Source organism: Cetorhinus maximus, chromosome 11 (genome assembly GCF_964194155.1).
Source record: "Cetorhinus maximus chromosome 11, sCetMax3.hap1.1, whole genome shotgun sequence".
Classification (NCBI taxonomy): domain Eukaryota; kingdom Metazoa; phylum Chordata; class Chondrichthyes; order Lamniformes; family Cetorhinidae; genus Cetorhinus; species Cetorhinus maximus.
The window spans coordinates 92,036,713-92,057,769 of record NC_135889.1 but is presented as its reverse complement, the minus strand read 5'-3'; the positions used below and the strand labels follow the sequence as shown (position 1 = coordinate 92,057,769).

Below are 21,057 nucleotides of genomic sequence, written 5' to 3'. Positions count from 1 at the left end.
GGCATTGTGGAACTGGGAGCCGAGTAGGAAGCATAGCAGTGATAGGTGTACTGGACTAGGTGCATGTTTGGAGATGTACAGCAGAATCCTGGATAAGAACAAGTTTGTGTTAGGTGTAAGATGTGTGGCTGGCCAGGAGAGCATTGAAATATTCAAGCCTAGAGAGAATAAAAGGCATGGATGAGGATTTCATCAGCAGTTGAGCTGAGGTAGAGGCAGAGACAGATGTTTTGGAAAATAGATTAATTAATCATGCATTGTTTTTTGTGAAACCTCGCTATGTGTAAATTGGTTGCCATATTTGCCTATTAAAAAAACCAGTGACTGAGTTTCAAAATTCATTAGGTTCTGCATTCAAGTTCTACTCCAGGATTTAAGCAAAAAAACCAAGGCTGACACCCCAGTGCATTACTGAGGGAGCATTGCACTGTTGGAGGTGCTGTTTTTTGCATAAGGCATTAAACCAAGATCCCATCAGCCTGCTCTAGTGGATGTAAAACACCCCATAGCACTATTTTGAAGAAGAGCAGGGGAGTCATCCCCAGTGCCCTGGCCAATATTTATCCCTCAATCAACTTCACAGAAAACAGATTATGTGGTCAGTATCACGTTGCTGCTTGTGGAAGTTTGCTGAACATAAATTGGTTGTCACATCTCCTACATTACAACAGTGACTACACTTCAAAAAGTACTTCATTGGCTATGATGCACTTTGAGACATCCACTGGTCATGAAATGTGCTATATAGAGGCTAGTCTTTGTTGCTTTTAGCTATGAAATAGAGAATTATTAAAGCATGTACTTCGAGGTGTCCTACAGGCGTGAGTGGTGCTATATAACTTCCAGGTTTGCACTTTCTTTACTATGGCTAGAATTGTGTTGCAAATACAACCCAAGGGATAGAAGTGACATCTTTTATGTTTGCTATTATTCAGCGTAATGGCCCAGATTTTGCTGGAAGAATGGATCTCCTGGCATGCCCCATTAACTAGGCTTGCTTATACATGTTTAGGTTTTAAGAAATTTTTGCCCACGTCATTGCTGATAATAGCTCAGTGAAGGCAACTGGAAGTCTGAGATCTTGGTGAACGAACAATGGGATGAACAATGTATTTCCTTGACCAAAGATTGAGAAATAAACAGAGGCAGGACTGAGAAGGAGGTTGAATTCAATGTCAGATCAAGTACAGAAAGAGAAAGAAATAGAGAGAAGGAAAGAAGATGGAGAGAAATTAAAAAAAGATTCAGAAAGGAAAAATAAGAAAAAATGTAAAATTTGACATTCTTAAAATCTCCTTAAAGCAACTGAGAACCCGAGTGACAGTGATACCATAATTTATAATTGTTCAGTTTCTGGGAAAATATTGATTGACAGTTATAAATAATTATCACACCGTTATGCTGCTCATTACTCAATTTGACTTTCTGCAGCAAGTTTAATGGGCAATTAATGTGCAAATGCAGAAACATCCGGAAAATCACTGAAGGTTTACACTGAGATGCCGTGTTCACAATGGGAACAACAGAACAACACAAATCGGCCATTAACTTGTGGTATATTTCTTCCTTGCTGCAAGTTGCTGGCCAATTTGCACAATAATAATGGCATTTTTTTAATTGTAAAGAAATTCAGTTACATAAAATTTTAAAACTTCCCCCTTTTTTGTTTAGATGCCAGACATAAAAATGGTTTGAAATACTGTATTTGCACAAGAACAAAAAATGCTGGAAAAACTCAGCAGGCCTGACAGCATCTGTGGAGAGAAAGACAGAGTTACTGTTTCAAGTCCGTATGACTCTTCTTCATACGTAAGGCTCTGAAGAAGAGCCATATGGACTCGAAACGGTAACTCTGTCTTTCTCTCCACAGATGCTATGTCAGACCTGCTGAATTTTTCCAGCATTTTTTGTTTTTGTTTCAGATTTTCAGTATTTTGCCTTTATCTTACTGTATTTGCACAACCTGTTTGTACCGGAATGTTGTCCCCTTTACAAGTACCTACTTATAAAGGATCTCTAACTTGAAACTAATCAATGCTGTACTTGGTCTGCGAGTAATTGATACTGTCACTGGATGCCGATAATACAAATTGTTCAGATGATCCATGTAAAATTTACACAAGTACAAAGCTCAGCAAAAATTAGACTAAAATAAATTGGGACATTTTATTGCACTAGGTTTGTTTTCGATATTTGACCAGTCATTAGTTAAAAGTACATAAAATATGACGTGCAATTTTTTTAGCTTATGCTTTGCTTCGTCTTGCAGATAAAACTAGAAGCAATAACTGAAAGCTAATAATTCATTGAAAAAATAAATTTTAATTGTCATCTAAAACATTAATGCATTGTATTGTTAAAACTGAACAGGTATCAGACTGAGATTCAAACAATATGCAAACAATACCCCAGTGAACCTTTTAAATTCTTGGAACCAACTTTGAGGCTGGAATTTCCTGAAGCTGTGGCCATGCTGAAGGAAGCTGGTGTGGAGATGGGTGATGAAGAGGATTTGAGGTAATGATAAAAAGTAAACTGTGCCATTTAATTTGATTCATAGAAGAAGCTTAACATGTTATTCTGTATTAGTGGCGCTGTGGGGAATGTTTTAACTGAAAAATTTGTAACCTCAGAAACTAAAACAATTACTTAATTTTTTGCATATCAGTCAATGAATAATTGACTCAGCATGATCAGGCACTGTCTTTTCAATATGACAGCAAACTACCAAGTTAATCCATCAGTTCAAAGATAAGCCAATTACATCTATCAAAACCCAATTACATCTATCAAGAAATTATTGGGAGAACAAGATATTGGTGATGTTAGTCATGAGTTAACATGATAAATTTTCCAATTCAATTCCTAGAATAATACAATCTTAAAGGTAGCTGATATTAGAATTGGCACGAGATGTTAAATATTGATTTAGCTTCACTACTGGTTACAGAGTGACAATGGCAAATTAAGATTGTGAGCACATTATTACATTTACCTTTCAGCACCCCAAATGAAAAACTCTTGGGTCGCCTGGTGAAGGAAAAGGTAACAGATATGATTATCATTTTATTCTTCAATGAAATTAATGCACTATATTCAAATATTGTTAAATATTCTGCCAAATCAAGGTATTTTGATATTATCTGAGTGCTACAACTATACTTAGCACTATGATCTGATTGGTCACTAGGTTACCTCAAATCAGTGAGACAGTCAGAAGAAATTGTTGTAGCATTAATGTGAGGTTGCCCTTGATTTATTAAATCCATATTTTCGCCAGTTGATTATGCTATTAATCTTCAGATGTACTTGTTAAGAGTTTTTGTTATTTTAAAAAGAAAGTATATTCCCACTATTATTGAAACAATTTCTGTTCCAATTTAACATGTTGTAATTTCAGATATAATCATGTCAAAGAAAGACAGACTTGCATTTATATAGCACCTTTCATGACCACCAGGCATCCCAAACTACTTTACGGTCAATGAAGTACCTTTGAAGTGTAGTCACTGTTGTAATGTAATGTAGGAAACCTGGGAGCTAATTTCATACTGCAAGCTCCTACGAATAGCAATGTGATGATCATCTGCTTTTCTGATGATGATTGAGGCATAAATATTGGCCAGGACATTAGGAATAACACCGCTGCTTCTCTTCGAAATATTGCCATGGAATCTTTTGCATCCCTATTGAGGGGGAAAATGGAGCCTCAGTTTAAAGTCTTATCCAAAAGACCCATGTATATGTTATGTTTTATGCACACAAGTACTTGTGTGTCACATCCCTAACAGAAAGAAGTTAACAAAAATTAGTTTAAATTTACCTTACTTTGCCCTGTTTGAATTTCATATGAACAGTTATAATACAGAAATATCTCCTAACTAGATGCAGAGTGGAGCCAGTGTATACCACAATTTGTTTTTCATGGGATGTGAGCATTGCTGGTGAGGCCAGCATTTATTGCTAATCCCCTAATTGCCCATGAGAAGGAAAATGTATGAAGGCTTTTTTGTTTTAGGTATCCCTGCGGGTGATGCAATAAATAAATATTGCCACGAAAGTTTGAACTACTGTAGCTATGATTGTACAGTAGCGCAGTATTGAGGATAGGTCTCTGATTTTGCTCTTTAACCAGCGTTCCCTATAAATCTTTGCCATATACTTTGCATTGTGTTAATTAATTGTGGGTGACTTTGTGTCCTGAGTACACTGCAGAAATGAGTTGGCGGTGAGTCTCATTTTTACTTTTGAACTAACAGAATCATTCTGATAATGAAATTCGGCTGCCTTAATGCATGTCTTAGGGCACTGTTGGCATGTATTCGTTTTCGTGTGTCAGGGTTCCCAAATGAAAATAATGTTTAGCTCTTGAGTTATATTTTATGCTTTAATTAAAGAACAATTTGTGCATACAAAAAATCTGAGTTGCTATGCAGGTGTAATAGGATCAATTTTACTATTTTTATTGTCACAGTATGATACAGACTTCTATATCCTTGACAAATATCCTCTCGCTGTGAGGCCTTTCTATACCATGCCAGATCCACATGACCCTGTAAGTAAAACTTTATTTTGAATTAACTGAAATCATATGATATAACATAATTCAGGCAAAAACAATATTATTTATATATTTTAATGACAATTTTTCATATAATCCAGAAATACTCAAACTCATATGACATGTTTATGAGAGGAGAGGAGATTTTGTCTGGCGCGCAGAGAATCCATGACCCTCAGCTTCTGACTGACCGAGCTCTCCAACTTGGGATAGGTATGTGTATACAGTTTATCTAAAAATCGAAACATTTACAAGATTTCAGGTTTTTGTATTCCTTGTCTGGATCACTGGATCAAAAATGTAAACATGACACAATGACCTAGAAATTAGATTGTGCTTCATGAGGTCAGCGGCAGGACTGTAGATTACTCGTCCTCCAGCCTGATTTTTTTTTATTAACGGATAGCTGCAGTTATCAATTGTGGCCCCAGAGACAGTTGGCCAGTCATTGGGATTGGGGGTTGGTTGCTGGATGCGGGAGAAGGGGATATTTGGAAGGGTGGGTGAGGAGGGGCACAGCAAAATTGACTGGCTTTGGCACCGGCTGAGGTTCCTGGGAACTGAAAACAAATGAGACTAGTTGATCTGGGAGATGGGAAATTTTTCCCTTCTTGGACTTGTTGACAGTCTAAATTTGATAACTTATAGAACAAGTATTACTGTTGCCATTTTACGTAATATCTTGTGCAGTAATGTAATTGAGATAAGTAAATCTTTGATATTTAATATTTAAACTTTTTTGTACACTTTTATACAGATGTAGAAAAGATAAAATCATACATTGATTCCTTCCGTTTTGGTGCTCCTCCACATGCAGGTGGCGGAATAGGTAATGTATTGTTTCTGCTCCTGGCAAATTACAGATGGTTACCAATAGGTTTAAACATGTAATTCTATTCATCCTTTTTTCCTTTTCTTGACATTTAGGTTTGGAACGGGTCACCATGCTGTACCTAGGTTTGCATAATATACGTCAGACATCTATGTTCCCTCGTGACCCCAAGCGGCTAACTCCTTGAACATGTCCAAAGGATAAGAAGACCTGTTGATCTATCATTATAAACTGGTGTATGTTTTTTTTTTCCAAAAATGAACAGTAATTAATACTAATAAGTGCCAAAATAACACACTTTCCATTGCACTGATAGGTTGCTAAGTTCACATTCAATAATGCAGTTTTAAAATTTTAAAAAATCTTATTAGACTGAACATTGAGATGCTGTAAAGAACAGCACCACTTGACCATTTCTAATGTAACAACAATTTACAAGTTAATGTTTGAAGACCATAGAGAGCTTATTGTAATTCATAGAGTTCTGTATACAGGCTGCATTATGTTATAGTTTGCATGTGAGAATTTACAGGATGGCTTGCAATAGTAGCCTTAAATTGAAGTGATAGATCAAAGTAAGAAAATTACAGGGTGTTGGTGGTGAGATAGTAACTTAGTGTGGTAGCAAATTTTCACTTTTAAATAAATTTCTAGACTCAACAAATTGCAATAAATTGATTAATTACTTAAAAATGTGAAGTGATTTTCTATCTTACTCTATTGTGTATTAATTCGCTAATTAACAACTGATACATTTCCAGGATTTATGAACAGATGCCAGTGCTTTTCACCCTTGCTATTCTTGCCATAACCCCTCTGTTAAATGAACAGCCTGCCTAATACCGCTGAAGAATTTCTTAGGGTGAGGGTGGGCTCAACATTTACTGCTGCATTTTATTTGCCCTACTGAATGCACTGGCACAAATTTTGGATCTGCATTAGCATTTTCTTGAGTTCAACAATACTGGTCATCCTGTAAGCAAGACCTTGTGGTCCCCAACATCTAGTTCTATAACGGCTTGACCCAATGCTATAAAAGTAGAATCCTGAGGTTCCAACAAGACCAACTGTAAAGTAAGTTATTTAACAAGAAATCCATGACCAGGTTAATGTTTTCAAAGTTACATTTTATCTAATCTTTACTGATCCTTGTAACCAAAAAATAGATCATGCAAATTTGAGGCTGCATGTATTTATACTGCATGTTGGTACAATTGGAGGACAAGACGCACCTAATACTAGTGACCATTCCAACAGCACGTGCAAATATCTGGAGAGGTGTTAGAATGTGTTAATGGCCCATGTCTCAATCAGAACAGTTTTAATGGCTATTGCACTTCCTTCAAGCAAAACTAAATTTGCTAATGACCATTTGTTTCAGAAAGTGCTGGAAATATTCATTAGCTGGCAACTTCTGTGGAGAGCAAAACCATTAATGTCTCGGGTCGGTGACTCTGCAACACAGTACCCCAAAGACACACTAGGGTATCCCCTTCGGAGGTTCCAAGGCAAGGTTTGCACAGCAATTGCCTGGAAGTGCAAACTTCCCCTGGACAATTGCCCTGCACTGGGAGCCATCCAAAAAATGCAATTTAAATCGCAAACTTTGGATGGTTCTGACTGAGTTACACCAAGAGTTACCCAGAAAAAGTTAGAACAATTAAAACCTCTTCTAACTTCTGGGTAACTGCTGCACAGACCCACACCGACCACCCCCACAGGACTCCTCGTAAACCCCAGGAGACTCTCCCCAGCCCTTTTTTCTCCCCCCCCCCCATGGGACTCCCCAACCACTCCGACCCCCCAGCGGTCTCCTCACATCACCCCACCCCACAGGACTCCCCCCACAGGGTGTACTCCCCCCTCCTTGAGCCGCCTCCCAGAGATGTCGACCCAACCCGCCCCCGAGACTGGACAGCTCCCCAAGGACTGACCCCCATGCCCACAGGCCCCACTTCCCTGAGACCCGACTTGACCCCACGTCCCCCTCCCCGAAACCCTTTCCCCTGAGGCCTGACACCCCTCCTCCAAGGACCAACCACAACAAGCCCCCGAAGCCCAACACTGCCCCTCTCGAGGCCTGACACCTCCCATCCCCCAAACCCACTTAACCTTATACATTTACCTTCTCCCTGGCCTGTCATGGACCTTTAAACTTCCCTTTGACAGAACTGCACTCGACGCTGGGCCCTGGGAATGCTCTACACTGCTTGCATCTCATTCAGCCTGAGTCAGAAGGTCGGGCAAGACTGGATTTCGGGTAAGCAACTGGGATCAGAGTGGCAGTCCGACACTGATTGCCACTTCAAAGTTCAGGCCCATTGTAACTTTAAACCAAAATCCCTTCCAGCCAACTGGCAAAAATCTTGAAACAGGACATCCTCAATAGAAAATTTTTCAATGGAACGTCCTTTGACACAGTCTAATCTGATCAGTTTCATGGAAGGAAAATTTCCATCCTTTTGTATGTTCTTCGTGCTACTTTGATTCATTTCTTTTTTAAAAATAGTATTGATGCAAATATAGCTTTTTGAAAATTAACGGCAAGATAAATTCAAAAGCAAGATACTGTAGATGCTGGAAACCTGAAGTAAAAACAGAAAATGTTGGAAATACTCCGGTCAGGCAGCATCTGTGGAGAGAGAAACAGGATTAATGTTTCAGGTCAATAACCTTTCGTCAGAACTGTAAAAAGTTAGAGATGTAATAGGTTTTATGCGGGTACAAAGGCAGGAAAAGGCATTGGGGGTAGAACAAGAGGGAAGGCTTGATTAGGTGGACAGTATGAGAGATTAAATGATAAAAAGAATGTTGGTGCAAGGCACAAGATGATGGTAATGGGACAAGTAAAGAAACAAAGGGTGGGTCCAGAGAAAGTATAAATGAGTAAAACAGTGACATCGCCATCGGCTGCCTTTAAAAAAAATGAAATGGATGCAGAGAGACTCGTATGTTGAATCTGGAAGGAGTAGACTTGTGTGAGACAGAAAGCTGGGGCCACATCAGTTATACAGTTTAGCACAAAGTTTAGTGAGATCTAAATTGAAGCAATCATGACATAGGAGATGGCAGCAAATATGTGTTGATATATACACATTTGTATACACAAATATAAAAATTGAAAAGATTTAACTTTAGCAAACAGGATTCATCATTTTTCTACTAGTGAACAAAAATTAATATTTGCTGCTGATACCAAGGAATGCTATTACTGAAGCATGGGAATTAGACTACAAAGCGCTCTTTAAACAATCTGATAATTTTTTGCATTAATTTACAACTTCACTGTTATTCACTTACAAATTAATGGATATTTCAAATTTTAGTTCCCAAGACACTATTACAAAGAGCAGGGGAGTTACCCCTACTGTACTGGCCTCAATCAACATCACAAAAATAGATTATCTAGCCATTATCACATTGGTGTTTATGGAAGCATGCTGTGTGCAAGTTAGCTGTCGCATTTCCTACGTTACAACAGCTACTACCCTTCAAACTACTTCATCGGTTCTAAAGCACTTTGGGATGTCCAATGACCATTAAAGATGCTATATAATTGCAAGTCTGTTTCCATGCAGGAAATTCATACTCTCTGCACAATTCTGTAGTCTGTTCCAGGAACCACTGATTTTCTCTGACGTGGGTGGAACAAAGAACTTGTAATACATATCCTAACTTTTGCCTATATATTTTATATGCATGCTCTCTAGGTTTCATATCCGAATCCATAGGAAGATGATCATACAAATTTTATTGATCAATCATTTATTTAATCTTGCGACCTGAGAGGTTACTTAGCATGAGAGCTGATTATATTGATTCATACAGTAGCAAGACAAGGAACATTGCAGACTTTGTCTCAGCTCCCAACTGGCTTGTGGGAAAAAAAACATTTTAAGAATAACATTCTCACAGTTGCCTAAAATCTTTGCAACTAAAACAGGATAATGCAAAATACTTAGTGGGATATTCAGTTTCTTTTTAAATGAGGTAAGTACCACTACAGAGTCTGTGATATCCACAACCTTGTTTTTATTTTAACACGTCTAACCCAATTCTGGCATGAATGTTGTGAAAAACTGTGTTTCTTGTATAAACAGAAGCTTGCTCAGGAGTTGGGAGATGGAGAGAGTGAGTGAGAGATTGGGAATGGGGGTGGGCAGAGGCCCAACATGGTGAGTGAGAAGAGCTGCCACTGGGGGGAGACTGAAACCTGTGGGAGAACACTGGTGAGTGAATGAGGAACAAACGAACGGAGACTGAGGAAGAACAAAGGAGAAAAAGGATTGTTCTTGAACAGAGAGCAAATAGACCTTAGGATGCTTCACCACAAGTGGCTATTTAAGTGGAGACTAGAACATTTAAAAGGCAATGGGATAAATATTTGGGAAAGAGGAATATAAAAGAATCTGAGGCAAATGGAGTTACAGGAGACTATCAATAACTGCTCCTTTATTGAATCAAAGGCCTGGGAGTGGTTTTGGTGCTGAGCTATATTTAGGATATTGTATGTAAAACACTGAACTTTCTATTTGTGCAATATTTCAGTTTGGTTCAGGTTGGTCTGTGCAGGCTGTTTTTTGTGTGTGAAGTCCAAGTACAGATCAGCTTTGACTGAGGCTCCAAATTCAGAGTTGTCACCTGCATACACAATCTGAGTCCAAGGAGATGGAGCCTATCAAAAGTGACATTGACTGGGGAGCCTAACTAGACCTTGTCCAATGTAGAGGAATTCTGACTACAGTTTAGGATGGATATCTGCTGGTTATAGGATTAGTACTGGTTTAAGGTAGGATATCTGAGCATTACACCTACTACTTTATACCATGAATTAATTATAGAACCATAGAATGGTTACAGCAAAGAATGGGGCCATTTGGTCTGCCGTGTCCCTGCCCTCTCTCTGCAAGAGCAACTCAGTGGGCGCCACACCTCTTTTTCCTTGTGATTCTGCATTTTTTTTTTCTCTTCAGATAATTATCCAATTCCTTTTTGAATTTCACAGTTGAATCTGTCTTCACCACATTTCCAGGCAGTACATTCCATATGCTAACCACTTACTGCATGGTTCTTTTGCCATTCACCTTAAATCAGCGTCCCCTGGTTCTCAACCTTGTCATCAATAGGGACAGTTTCTCCTGATCTACGCTGTCCAGACCCCTCATGATGTTGAACACCTCTTTCAAATCTCCTCTCAACCTTCTCTTCTGTAAGTAGAACAGCCGCAGGTATCTTGAGAGTGGGGAATTTAATTTCTGTCTCTAGTACCTCCACTTTCTTCTTGACGTCCAATTTGGGGAGGGGATGAAGCTGCCAGGTTATGTAACTTTTGTAATTTTAATATATCGTTTCATAAATATTGTTCCAAAAATACTCGAACTTCTGGAAATTATTTTCTTCAACTAGCTTTTAGCACAATCTTGGAAACTTGATAAATCTTTGCATTTTTTAAATTAAAGTTTAGTACACATTTGGCAGAAGTTATTTGCATCACTTGGTCTTATAAATTGAAATAAACATTAAAACCAAATATTAGAACAGCAAAAAAAGCTTTATTTTCTATCCATACTCTATTTGTTGGTAACAGTAGGCAATCTAAATTTCTTGTAATAAAAATCTGTTTTGGATTTGAACTGATCATTGACTAAATATTCTTCTACTTATCGTCCAGCAAGGGGTCAATGGGTGAAAGCCTACTGCATACACTGTGTTTAGAGAGCAATGCCCTGTCGGCGCTTGTCTTCTGCTCTGGTTCAGCACCCCTCTCCTCTGCCTCTTCTGACTTTATCTTCTCTTCCAAGATATTAAGGTCAAGATCTTCTGCCAGTATGAATTTGTGCAGGGTTTAGCACATCAACGTGTACTCTCTGCGGAAATGCTGGAGTTTATGGGCGTTGTTGTCTAGGCCAGCATTTATTGCCCATGCCTAACTGCCCTTGAGAAGGTGGTGGTGAGCTGCCTTTTTGAACTGTTGCAGTGCATGTGGTGTTAGGTACACCCACAGTGCTGTTAAGGAGGGAGTTCCAGGATTTTAGCCCAGTGACAGTGAAGGAGGGATGATATATTTCCGAGTCAGGATGGTGTGTGGTTTGGAGGGAACTTGCAGATGGTTGTGTTCCCATGTGTCTACTGCCCTTGTCCTAGATGGTAGTGGTCATGGGTTTGGAAGGTACCATCAAAGGTGACTTGGTGAGTCGCTGCTGTGCATCTTGTAGATGCTACACACTGCTGCTGTTGTGCGTCAGTGGTGGAGGGAGTGAATGTTTGTGCATGGGGTGCTAATCAAGCGGGCTGCTTTGTCCTGGATGGTGTTAAGCTTCTTGAGTGTTGTGGGAGCAGCACTCATCCAGGCAAGTGGAGAGTATCCCATCAAACTCCTGACTTGTGCCTTGTAGATGATGGATAGGAGTCAGGAGGTGAGTTACTCGTTGCAGGATTCCTAGCCTCTGACCTGCTCTTGTAGCCACGGTATTTATATGGCTAGTCCAGTTCAGTTTCTGGTCATTGGTAACTCCAAGGATGTTGATAGTGGGGGATTCAACGATGGTAATGCCATTGAATGTCATGGGGCGATGGTTAGATTCTCTCTTATTGGAAATGGTCACTGCCTGGCACTTGTGTGGTGCGAATGTTACTTGCCACTTGTCAGCCCAAGTCTGGATATCGTCCAGGTCTTGCTGCAGCTGCAGATCAATCCAAACACCTGAAGTGGCCCTTCAGCACCCAAATTGCAATAATGGTAGCCTGCCTGGTGCACATGTGTCTCATTGTATCTCTTTTCCACCTTGGTCTGCACCATCTAAAACAGTCTCATACGCCATTGCAGCAGGGGGTATGCTTTATTGTCAATAAGTCATGTGTGGGTGTTTTACATTCACTGGACATGAGAGCTATTACAGAATTCTGCATGACTAATGCATTAAGACATGCACTGTGTGCTCAGCATTAACACACAGGATGTGCAATAAAAACAGAAAATGTTGGAAAAAGTCAGTAGGCCTAGCAGCTGCCAGACCTGCTGAGTTTTTCCAGCATTTCCTGTTTTTATTTCAGATTTCCAGCATCTGCAGTATTTTGCTTTTATTTTAGTGTACAGGATGTGCAGATTGGTTTCTCATGATATGCAGTTGAGTGTCTTGCATCCCTTCCTGTTCATGTAGCTCTGTAGGCTTTCAAGGGGTGCCTTCAGTGCCATATGCATCCCTTTAAGGTCTCAAAGCACATTGGGGAAGCCAGATATATGATAGAAGGCCTGTGCTTTTTGCCAGTAACTAATCAAATATAATGAACTCGTGAACACTGAGTATTGATCATGTGGCAGATGCTGCTTTATATGCTGCACTGGTACTCCATGGATGCCTGGAATAGCCTCATCAATAGAAGTTCAGGGCTGTGGTGACCTTCATTTCATGATAGCAACATTATATGGGGTATTTAACACAGTAAAATATTCTTAGGATATAGCATACAGGGCTATGGGCCAAGTGCTGGAAAATGGGATTAGAATTGATAGGTGCTTGATGGCCGGCATGGACACGATGGGCCGAAGGGCCTGTTTCTGTGCTGTATAACTCTGACTTTATGACTATGATTCTAGGCGTTTAACGACAGCAAGATAAACATTAGTGATATTTTAGATACCGAGCCACAGGAGAAATCAAGACAGATGACCAAAGCTTAATCAAAGATGTAGGTTTTAAGAAACATCTCAAAATAGCAGAGAGGTAGGGAGAATATGGGAGTGAATTCCAGGACTTAGGCCCAAGGCAGTTGAAAGCACGCCCACTAATGATGGAATGATTAAAATCAGAACTTCACAAGATGCCAAAATTGAAGGAACATGGACATTTCAAAGGCTTGTACAGCTGGAAGAGCTTACACAGATGGGGAGAAATGAATTTTCAAATTGAGTCATTGTTGCACAAGGAGCCAGTAAAGGAGAGATAAGTGAACAGGATTCTAAGGATTTAAGATAAAACCAGCAGAGTTTTAGATGAGCACTAGCTTCTGTGGTGGAAGATGGAAGAGCAGCCAAGAGATCATTGAAATAGAGGAAACAAAGGGTTTTAGCAGCAGCTGAGTTAAGGAAGGGACGAGGCGTGCAATTATATATTGGTGGAAGTAGGGAGTCTTAGTGCAGATATGTAGTTGGAAACTTATCAAGGTCAAACACAATGATAAGGTTGTGAATGGTCTTGCTCAGCTGAAGGCAGTAACCTGAAATGGAAACAGTGGAGAGGAAACAAAGTTTCTGACAGGCACCAAAGACGATGGCTTCAGTCTTCCCAACATTTAGTTGGAGGAAATTTTTGGTCTCCAATATTGGATGTCAGACAAGTAGTGTGGCAAATTAGACAGTAAAAGTTCCAAGGAAATGGTGACGCGATAGAGCTATTGTCATCAGCATACATTTGAGACGTGATGTGTTTTTGGATGATACCGCCAAGGGATAGCATGTAGATGAGAAATAGAAGAAGGCAAAGAATAGATCCTTGGGGAACAACAGAAGAACAAAGTGTGGGAAGAGAAGCCATTGGAGGAGATTCTCTGGCTACAATTAGTTAGGTAAGAACAGAATCAAGCTGGGGCAGTTCAATGGAATGACAGAGAAGCTTTGGAGGATGATGGTGTAGTCAACTTTGTGGAAAGCTGTGTATAGGTCAAGAAGGAATATTTTATCATGGTCCCAATCACGAAGAATGTTATGTGATTTTAACAACGGCTGTTTCAATACTGAAGCCAGGTGAAAAACCTGATTGGAGGGATTCAAACGTGAAAATGTGGGAAAGATGGGTACAAATTTAGAAAACACCAACACGTTCAAGAATTTTTCTGTTGAAAAAGAGGTTTGAAATGGGATGGCAATTTGTCGGTAGCACCATGATGGTCCTGCAGCATGTCAGATTTCAGGCTTTAAGTCTTCTGGCGCCAGATCAGTCAACCAAATGTACCCTTACTGAGTGAGGCACAGGTGGCACATAACCAGCTCCTCTGACATCTTCACGTAGCTTATAAGGATATACACCCTGTGAGCAGGTTAACCGCAGTCTATTCCTGTGGCACATAATTCTTTGAGCCTCATTTCTCTTACTGTCCGGTTCCTCATCCTCCAGCGTAGCAGGGATGAGTCTTTCTTCAATCTTTTATAACACATTGGATGATTTCTGCAGCATCAGGGCAGGCCTGTAGCTTGAAATACCTTCCGGTCAGCAGATTAACTACTGAATTCATGCTGGTGCGTGCAATTGAGTTGCCAACCGTCCTGGAGGCTCCTTGAATTGAAGATCAATCTCCAAGACACTGCTGTGTGCATGCCTGGAGAAAAATTATCAGGGCATTCAAAAAGATTGTTATTTTTGTCATTTCCTTTGAACATTAGTCTTTACCAGATGTAAAATAACTGAAAATGGGGAAAAAAACGCTGTTTGGATGACAGTCAATCCAATTGGGTAATGAGTCTTTTTGCTTTCCAATTAGCGTCGGAAGGCAGAACGTCAGACAGATGGATGTGTTGGTCGACGAATGGCTGGAGCGTGAGGGAAGTCATGTGATGAAACCTTCAAGAATACATTTAATCACAGTTGCCAACCCTAGCATGCAAATGAGGAGGAAACTAGCCAGAGTCAATAGCCTGACTACAAAGTGAAACAGTGGCTGTCAACTCCTAGACTAGAATGGCTTGTTTTTTTTTCCCAAAAAAATTCATAAACTTTTATACTGTATAACAATTCAAAAAAACCAATTAAACATTACAAAACAAAAATAAAAATATCTGGAAAAACTCAGCAGGTCTGACAGCATCTGCGGAGAAGAACACAGTTAACATTTCGAGTCCGTATGACTCTTCAACAGAACTAAGGAAAAGTAAAAAAGAGGTGAAATATAAGCTGGTTTAAGGGGGGTGGGAGAAGTAGTGCTAGATAGAGGGCCAGTGATAGGTAGAGATAGCCAAAAGATGTCATAGACAAAAGGACAAAGAGGTGTTGAAGGTGGTGATATTATCTAAGGAATGTGCTAATAGGTGACATTAAGGGTAGAAAGCAGGACGAGCAAGGTACAGATAGCCCTAGTGGGGGTGGGGTGGGGGGAAGGGATTGAAATAGGCTAAAAGGTAGAGATAAAACAATGGATGGAAATACATTTTAAAATAATGGAAATAGGTGAGAAAAGAGAAATCTGTATAAATTATTGGAAAAAAGGGGATCGGAAAGGGGTGGGGATGGAGGAGACGGTTCATCATCTAAAATTGTTGAACTCATTCAGTCCAGAAGACTGTAAAGTGCCTAGTTGGAAGATGAGGTGCTGTTCCTCCAGTTTGCGTTGAGCTTCACTGGAACATTGCAGCAGGCCAAGGACAGACACGTGGGCTTGAGAGCAGGGTGGAGTGTTGAAATGGCAAGCGGCAGGGAGGTCTGGGTCATGCTTGTGGACAGACCGAAGGTGTTCCGCAAAGCGGTCACCCAGTCTGCGTTTGGTCTCTCCAATGTAGAGGAAACCGCATTGGGAACAGCGACTGCAGTAGTCTAAATTGAGGGAAGTGCAAGTGAAATGCTGCTTCACTTGAAAGGAGTGTTTGGGCCCTTGGACGGTGAGGAGAGGGGAAGTAAAGGGGCAGGTGTTGCACCTTCTGCGGTTGCATGGGAAGGTGCCATGGGTGGGGGTTGAGGTGTAGGGGGTGATGGAGGAGTGGACCAGGGTGTCCTGGAGGGAACGATCCCTGCGGAATGCCGCAAGGGGGGGGTGAAGGGAAGATGTGTTTGGTGGTGGCATCATGCTGGAGTTGGCGGAAATGGCGGAGGATGATCCTTTGAATGCGGAGGCTGGTGGGGTGATAAGTGAGGACAAGGGGGACCCTATCATTGTTCTGGGAGGAAGAGGAAGGTGTGAGGGCGGATGCGCGGGAGATGGGCCGGACACGATTGAGGGCCCTGTCAACCACCGTGGGTGGAAAACCTCGGTTAAGGAAGACATGTCAGAGGAACTGTTTTTGAAAGTGGCATCATCATAACAGATGCGACAGAGGCAAAGAAACTGAGAGAATGGGATGGAGTCGTTACAGGAAGCGGGGTGTGAGGAGCTGTAGTCGAGGTAGCTGTGGGAGTCGGTAGGTTTGTAATGAATATTGGTGGACAGTCTATCACCAGAAATAGAGACAGAGAGGTCAAGGAAGGGAAGGGAAGTGTCGGAGATGGACCATGTGAAAATGATGGAGGGGTGGAAATTGGAAGCAAAATTAATAAATTTTTCCAGTTAAACATTAAGGTTACATGAAACCAAAATAGATAAGTTACTTTCCATATAGTAATTGTTTTTGTTCCATATAGTAATAGTCACTGTCAGGTGCCTCACTATATTTACAATTACTGGTTATGCTTAAGGTGAACTATACAGCCCAAGGGCTTGTACTGTACACAGTTTCGAGGAGGGCATCAGACAGTGCATGTCAATCAGTCCCGGGCTGATCGAAGATCCTTTGCTCCTCCTCCCAAGAGCCGGCGGCCCCTTGCAGGCAGGTCACATGACCAGCCGGCGGCTCGCGAATTGGCTCTGCCCTGGCGGGAACCCAGGCACGTGACCCGGAGTGGCGCGAAATCCCGGCGTTGGTGCGCGCGCTGAGCCGGTTGTTGTTTGAATCTTTCTCGGGATGGATGTTGGGGAGGCCGCGCTAGGAGCCGCCGGGCAGCAGGTCAAGGATGAGCTGGCGGAGAAATGTCAGAAACTGTTCCAGGATTTCCTAGAGGAGTGAGTGGAGTTTGCGGGGACCGAGCGGGAGGCGGCGGCGGGGGCCGGGCGCGCAGCGGGCGGGAGGAGGAGGCCCCGGGGATGGACTGTCGGCGCACCGGCAGGCGGCTTCGCTCCGAGCCCCTCACCCCCTCCCCCGGGAGAGGGTCTGCACTCAGGAGCCCGAGGCCCTCTCACACACTCGGGGCAAGGTTTCCTTCCAAACCTCGGACCGCCCGCCCGCAGTGAGCCGCTGCCGGTATGTTCGGCGTCTGGGCCGCTGCGTTGCACTCGTGGCCCTCCTGGGGCTCCCGGTACCCGCTCAGCAACATCACTGAGGACAGCCCCGAATGATACTGCGGATTGCCTCCGCCTGCCCGCCATCTGAAACCGCTTCATTTACAATGAGCCCTCAGCGGTGCCGGCTGCGCCTGTCCCAACTTCTACTGAAATCAGAATGAAGTTTCAAAAGTTTATTTTCTCTTGAAGCAACTTTTTAAACTTGGTGCCAGTGGCTGAATCGCAGAGGCCCCGGCGAATTGTAATTATAATCATATATAATAAAGTCATGTCATTGAAGTTTTGATTTGAAACCTATATATAAAAGTTTAACAATCATGAAAAACACCTCATAAAGTTTCATTTTCTTTTCCATTAGGTATCTCTATACCATTAATCAGTAAACAAGTGGCTGATCTGTTTGTGATCTAGACTGAGGGATAACTGTTAGTAGGGGCAGAACTCCCAACTCCCCTTCCTGTGGTGCTTACAGGTTCTTCTGTGTCCACCTGAACAGGTGGGCAGTGCCTCCAGCTTAAAGGATAGAATCCGTACTGAATTGTTGAAACCTACCTTTGTTTTTTGTCTCAGCCTGCTCTCCTGCCCTGAGGGTCCCCGGTGGTCCTCTCGGAAAAGTGTGCCCCAGAAAACTGAGGCAGGGGTCTAGAAACCGAACCTGTCACTCCTCCCTGCCCCACCACCAATCCACTTTGTTTGCATTACTGCTTACCGTAGACTCCGCTCTCGCCCCTCCCAGAAGTGATGTTATGGAGAGGGAAATCTTTTTCTCCTGAAATTTGTTTCAATGGAATTGGGTGTTGTCCAGGAGTAGTGGTCAGAAAAAAAATCATTAAGTTTGTATATATGGGATGAATTCTACTTTCGTTTCAACTATTTGCACTTTTAATATAGTTAACTTCAAGTGGCACTATTGTATACTGTGTGGAAGGGCATATGGTTTAGCTCAAAGTTCCAATGACACCAAAATGGATTGTAATCTGGATTTTTTTTGTAGACATTAGTTAAAAGTTATATACTAGATTGCTTTGTTTAAAGGAGGCCTTGCACCATTGTCACTTTTTATTTTGGTGGTATTATGCGTGCAAGAGTCATGTTATTCCATATAATTCAAGTATAGCAAATCTTTCTAAACCTATTGTGATTAGTTTTTGTTCTATAATGCCTGTGATTAATGGCACAGGAGATATTAAGAATGATGTGCTGCAACAAAGAAATGCCATTCCTATCACCAGTAGGCCTGACTGTAGAAACATCTATTTTACGCTTGTTCTTTCTTCCAGATTCCAGAACAGTGATGGTGAAGTTAAATATTTACATGATGCTGAAGAGCTGATCCGCCCTGAAAGGAACACACTTGCTGTAAGCTTTGTGGATCTGGAGCAGTACAACCAGCAGCTGGCTACCACTGTTCAAGAGGAATATTATAGGTGAAATAAACATATTTAACTTTAGCTGCTAATCTATATTGAAACTTCCAATAAATATGTTTATGGTTACAGGCTTTGACATTTTGTGTATGAGAAATAACTAGTGGGTACCCTGTATTAAAATAATGTTTACAAAATTAAGCTTTTAAGAGGAAACAAGTTTGCTTTGCCTGGAGGAGGAAGCATCAGTTGACTAAATCCTTTAGTTGTGGAGGAGATAAATTTTAAATTCAACTTTAAAATTCTCAGTTAAAGCAAACTTATGTCAAATACTAATACTGTATGTTAAATATTAATACTAACACCTGAGGATCTGATCTATTTCTGTTTGTTACTCGATTTTTTTTTCCCCAGAGTTTACCCGCATCTTTGCCGTGCCGTTAGGAATTTTGCCCGAGACCATGGAAATATTCCGCCAAACAAAGAATTTTATGTAGCAATCCAGGATTTGCCAGCCAGACACAAGTAAGAGATAAATTGATGGGTTTTGCCTGTTTCAAGTAAAGTGAAATTAGAATTGTATGAATTATGAGTTTGTTTCTTTTAAGATGGCTGTTACATTTAGGTCAAAAGAACAATGACACCTTATCCAGCTCTTGTGGACCATTTTAAACAATGTGTTAAGAGTGCCCCATTCAGTTCACATCAGTTTTCCTTACTAGCTTTGGACAGACATTTGTTTGAGGCTAGATTTAACTATCCAGTTTACAGTCAATTACAGAAGAGGAGTGATATTTGACAGTTCACCAACTATAGATTTGAATTTAAACTGTGCTAACTGTCACACTGCCAAGTATTGAATCATTATGATTTCCAGTTTATGATTACATGCCCAGCTTCTAATTGGGAATACAGATTCAACGGAGCACTGTTTCAAAATCTTGCAAATTCAATACTTTTCCAGAAGTTTTTTTTACTGTATTATTATCAAATTAATACAAGGTGATGGAAAAGTAATATATAATTGATTTAGTTCCAGTTGGAATTAGTGATTCATAATTAGCCACAAAACGACCAATGCTAAACCAGCTGACTTCTCATTATCAAATAGAATCCGAGAACTAACAGCAGCGAGGATTGGAACCTTGCTACGCATCAGTGGACAGGTTGTTCGGACCCACCCTGTTCACCCAGAATTGGTCAGTGGAACGTTTATGTGCCTCGATTGCCAAACAGTGGTTAAGGATGTAGAGCAGCAGTTCAAATACACACAGCCAAACATTTGCCGGAATCCAGTGTGTGCCAACAGGAGGCGATTTATGCTGGACACTAACAAGTCACGATTTGTTGACTTTCAGAAGGTGAGAGTACAGCTGGAATTTGAAGTTTTTCTCTGCTCTTGTGTTATGATAAAATGCTTGGGAATTTTATTCTGGAAAAAATCTTGATTTTCTGGTATAGAAATGCCTAATAAATTTTTCAATTTATTTTTCATTAGGTCTTTTTTTAGGATGGTGTTGTGTAGGTTTCAAAGCAAAACTTCCATTAGTTTTATAATTAAATTTATATGGGTTAAATCTGCCATATTTCAAACTGACTTGCTCAATAAAGATCTTGTAAATATCAAAATGGTAGCAAAAGCACCAAGTGGGGGAGGGGGAGCAGAATCTTTGTTTTCTCTTCCATCGCCCCACTCCCCAAACAGGGTGAGGGGGGAAAATAATGGACTAGCTATCTTGGATACCCTAATTCAGCTCTTTGTGGTTTAATCACCATTAAGCTAAAGAAAGGGGAGCAAATTCCCATTTCCTTGCTAACTAATCAATGATACAACTGAAATAATATTGCATTTCAGGTGGTAGGAGAAGATAAATACTTGGTGAATACAGAAATAATTGCAGCAATTTTTTTTAAAAAACCTTGTATTTACTACAACATTTTAAAAATTATTTGTTTTAAAATATTGTTCCATTGGATGTCCCACTCAGCTCAATTGTCAGATTTCTGCCTTATTCTAAAGCACACTGGTGCTTGAAGGATTACATAATTGTGTAGGGTGTTGAGTCACTTCTAATTCAGTACTTTACCTGTCTATAATGTGACACCAGAATTCTGCTGACAGTGCAGCTGTAGTTCTCATTTTGGGAAAATAAAAATGTTCTAAAAGAAATGCAGAACCACTGTTATGGAAGTTACACAGATAAAACATAAAATTGATACGTGATATTCAATAAAAATATAACTTTGTCTTATGTACTTCAAGTATTCTCTGGAAA

The 21,057-nt window shown here is 40.7% G+C and overlaps 2 protein-coding genes across 2 annotated transcripts in view; both read left to right on the top strand.

Moving 5' to 3' along the window:
- The window catches only part of dars1 (aspartyl-tRNA synthetase 1), a 65,542-nt gene extending 59,456 nt beyond the window's left edge, over window positions 1-6,086 (top strand). Inside the window, exons 13-18 of the mRNA XM_078552477.1 lie at window positions 2,371-2,517; window positions 3,003-3,045; window positions 4,475-4,555; window positions 4,663-4,774; window positions 5,319-5,390; window positions 5,489-6,086. Coding sequence (XP_078408603.1) covers window positions 2,371-2,517; window positions 3,003-3,045; window positions 4,475-4,555; window positions 4,663-4,774; window positions 5,319-5,390; window positions 5,489-5,580 — 547 coding nt within the window. The 3' untranslated portion in view covers window positions 5,581-6,086. The remainder of the gene's footprint in view (window positions 1-2,370; window positions 2,518-3,002; window positions 3,046-4,474; window positions 4,556-4,662; window positions 4,775-5,318; window positions 5,391-5,488) is intronic.
- A 10,875-nt stretch (window positions 6,087-16,961) lies between these two features.
- The window catches only part of LOC144686778 (DNA replication licensing factor MCM6-like), a 45,201-nt gene continuing 41,105 nt past the window's right edge, over window positions 16,962-21,057 (top strand). Inside the window, exons 1-4 of the mRNA XM_078552475.1 lie at window positions 16,962-17,135; window positions 18,695-18,841; window positions 19,196-19,306; window positions 19,893-20,142. Coding sequence (XP_078408601.1) covers window positions 17,038-17,135; window positions 18,695-18,841; window positions 19,196-19,306; window positions 19,893-20,142 — 606 coding nt within the window. The 5' untranslated portion in view covers window positions 16,962-17,037. The remainder of the gene's footprint in view (window positions 17,136-18,694; window positions 18,842-19,195; window positions 19,307-19,892; window positions 20,143-21,057) is intronic.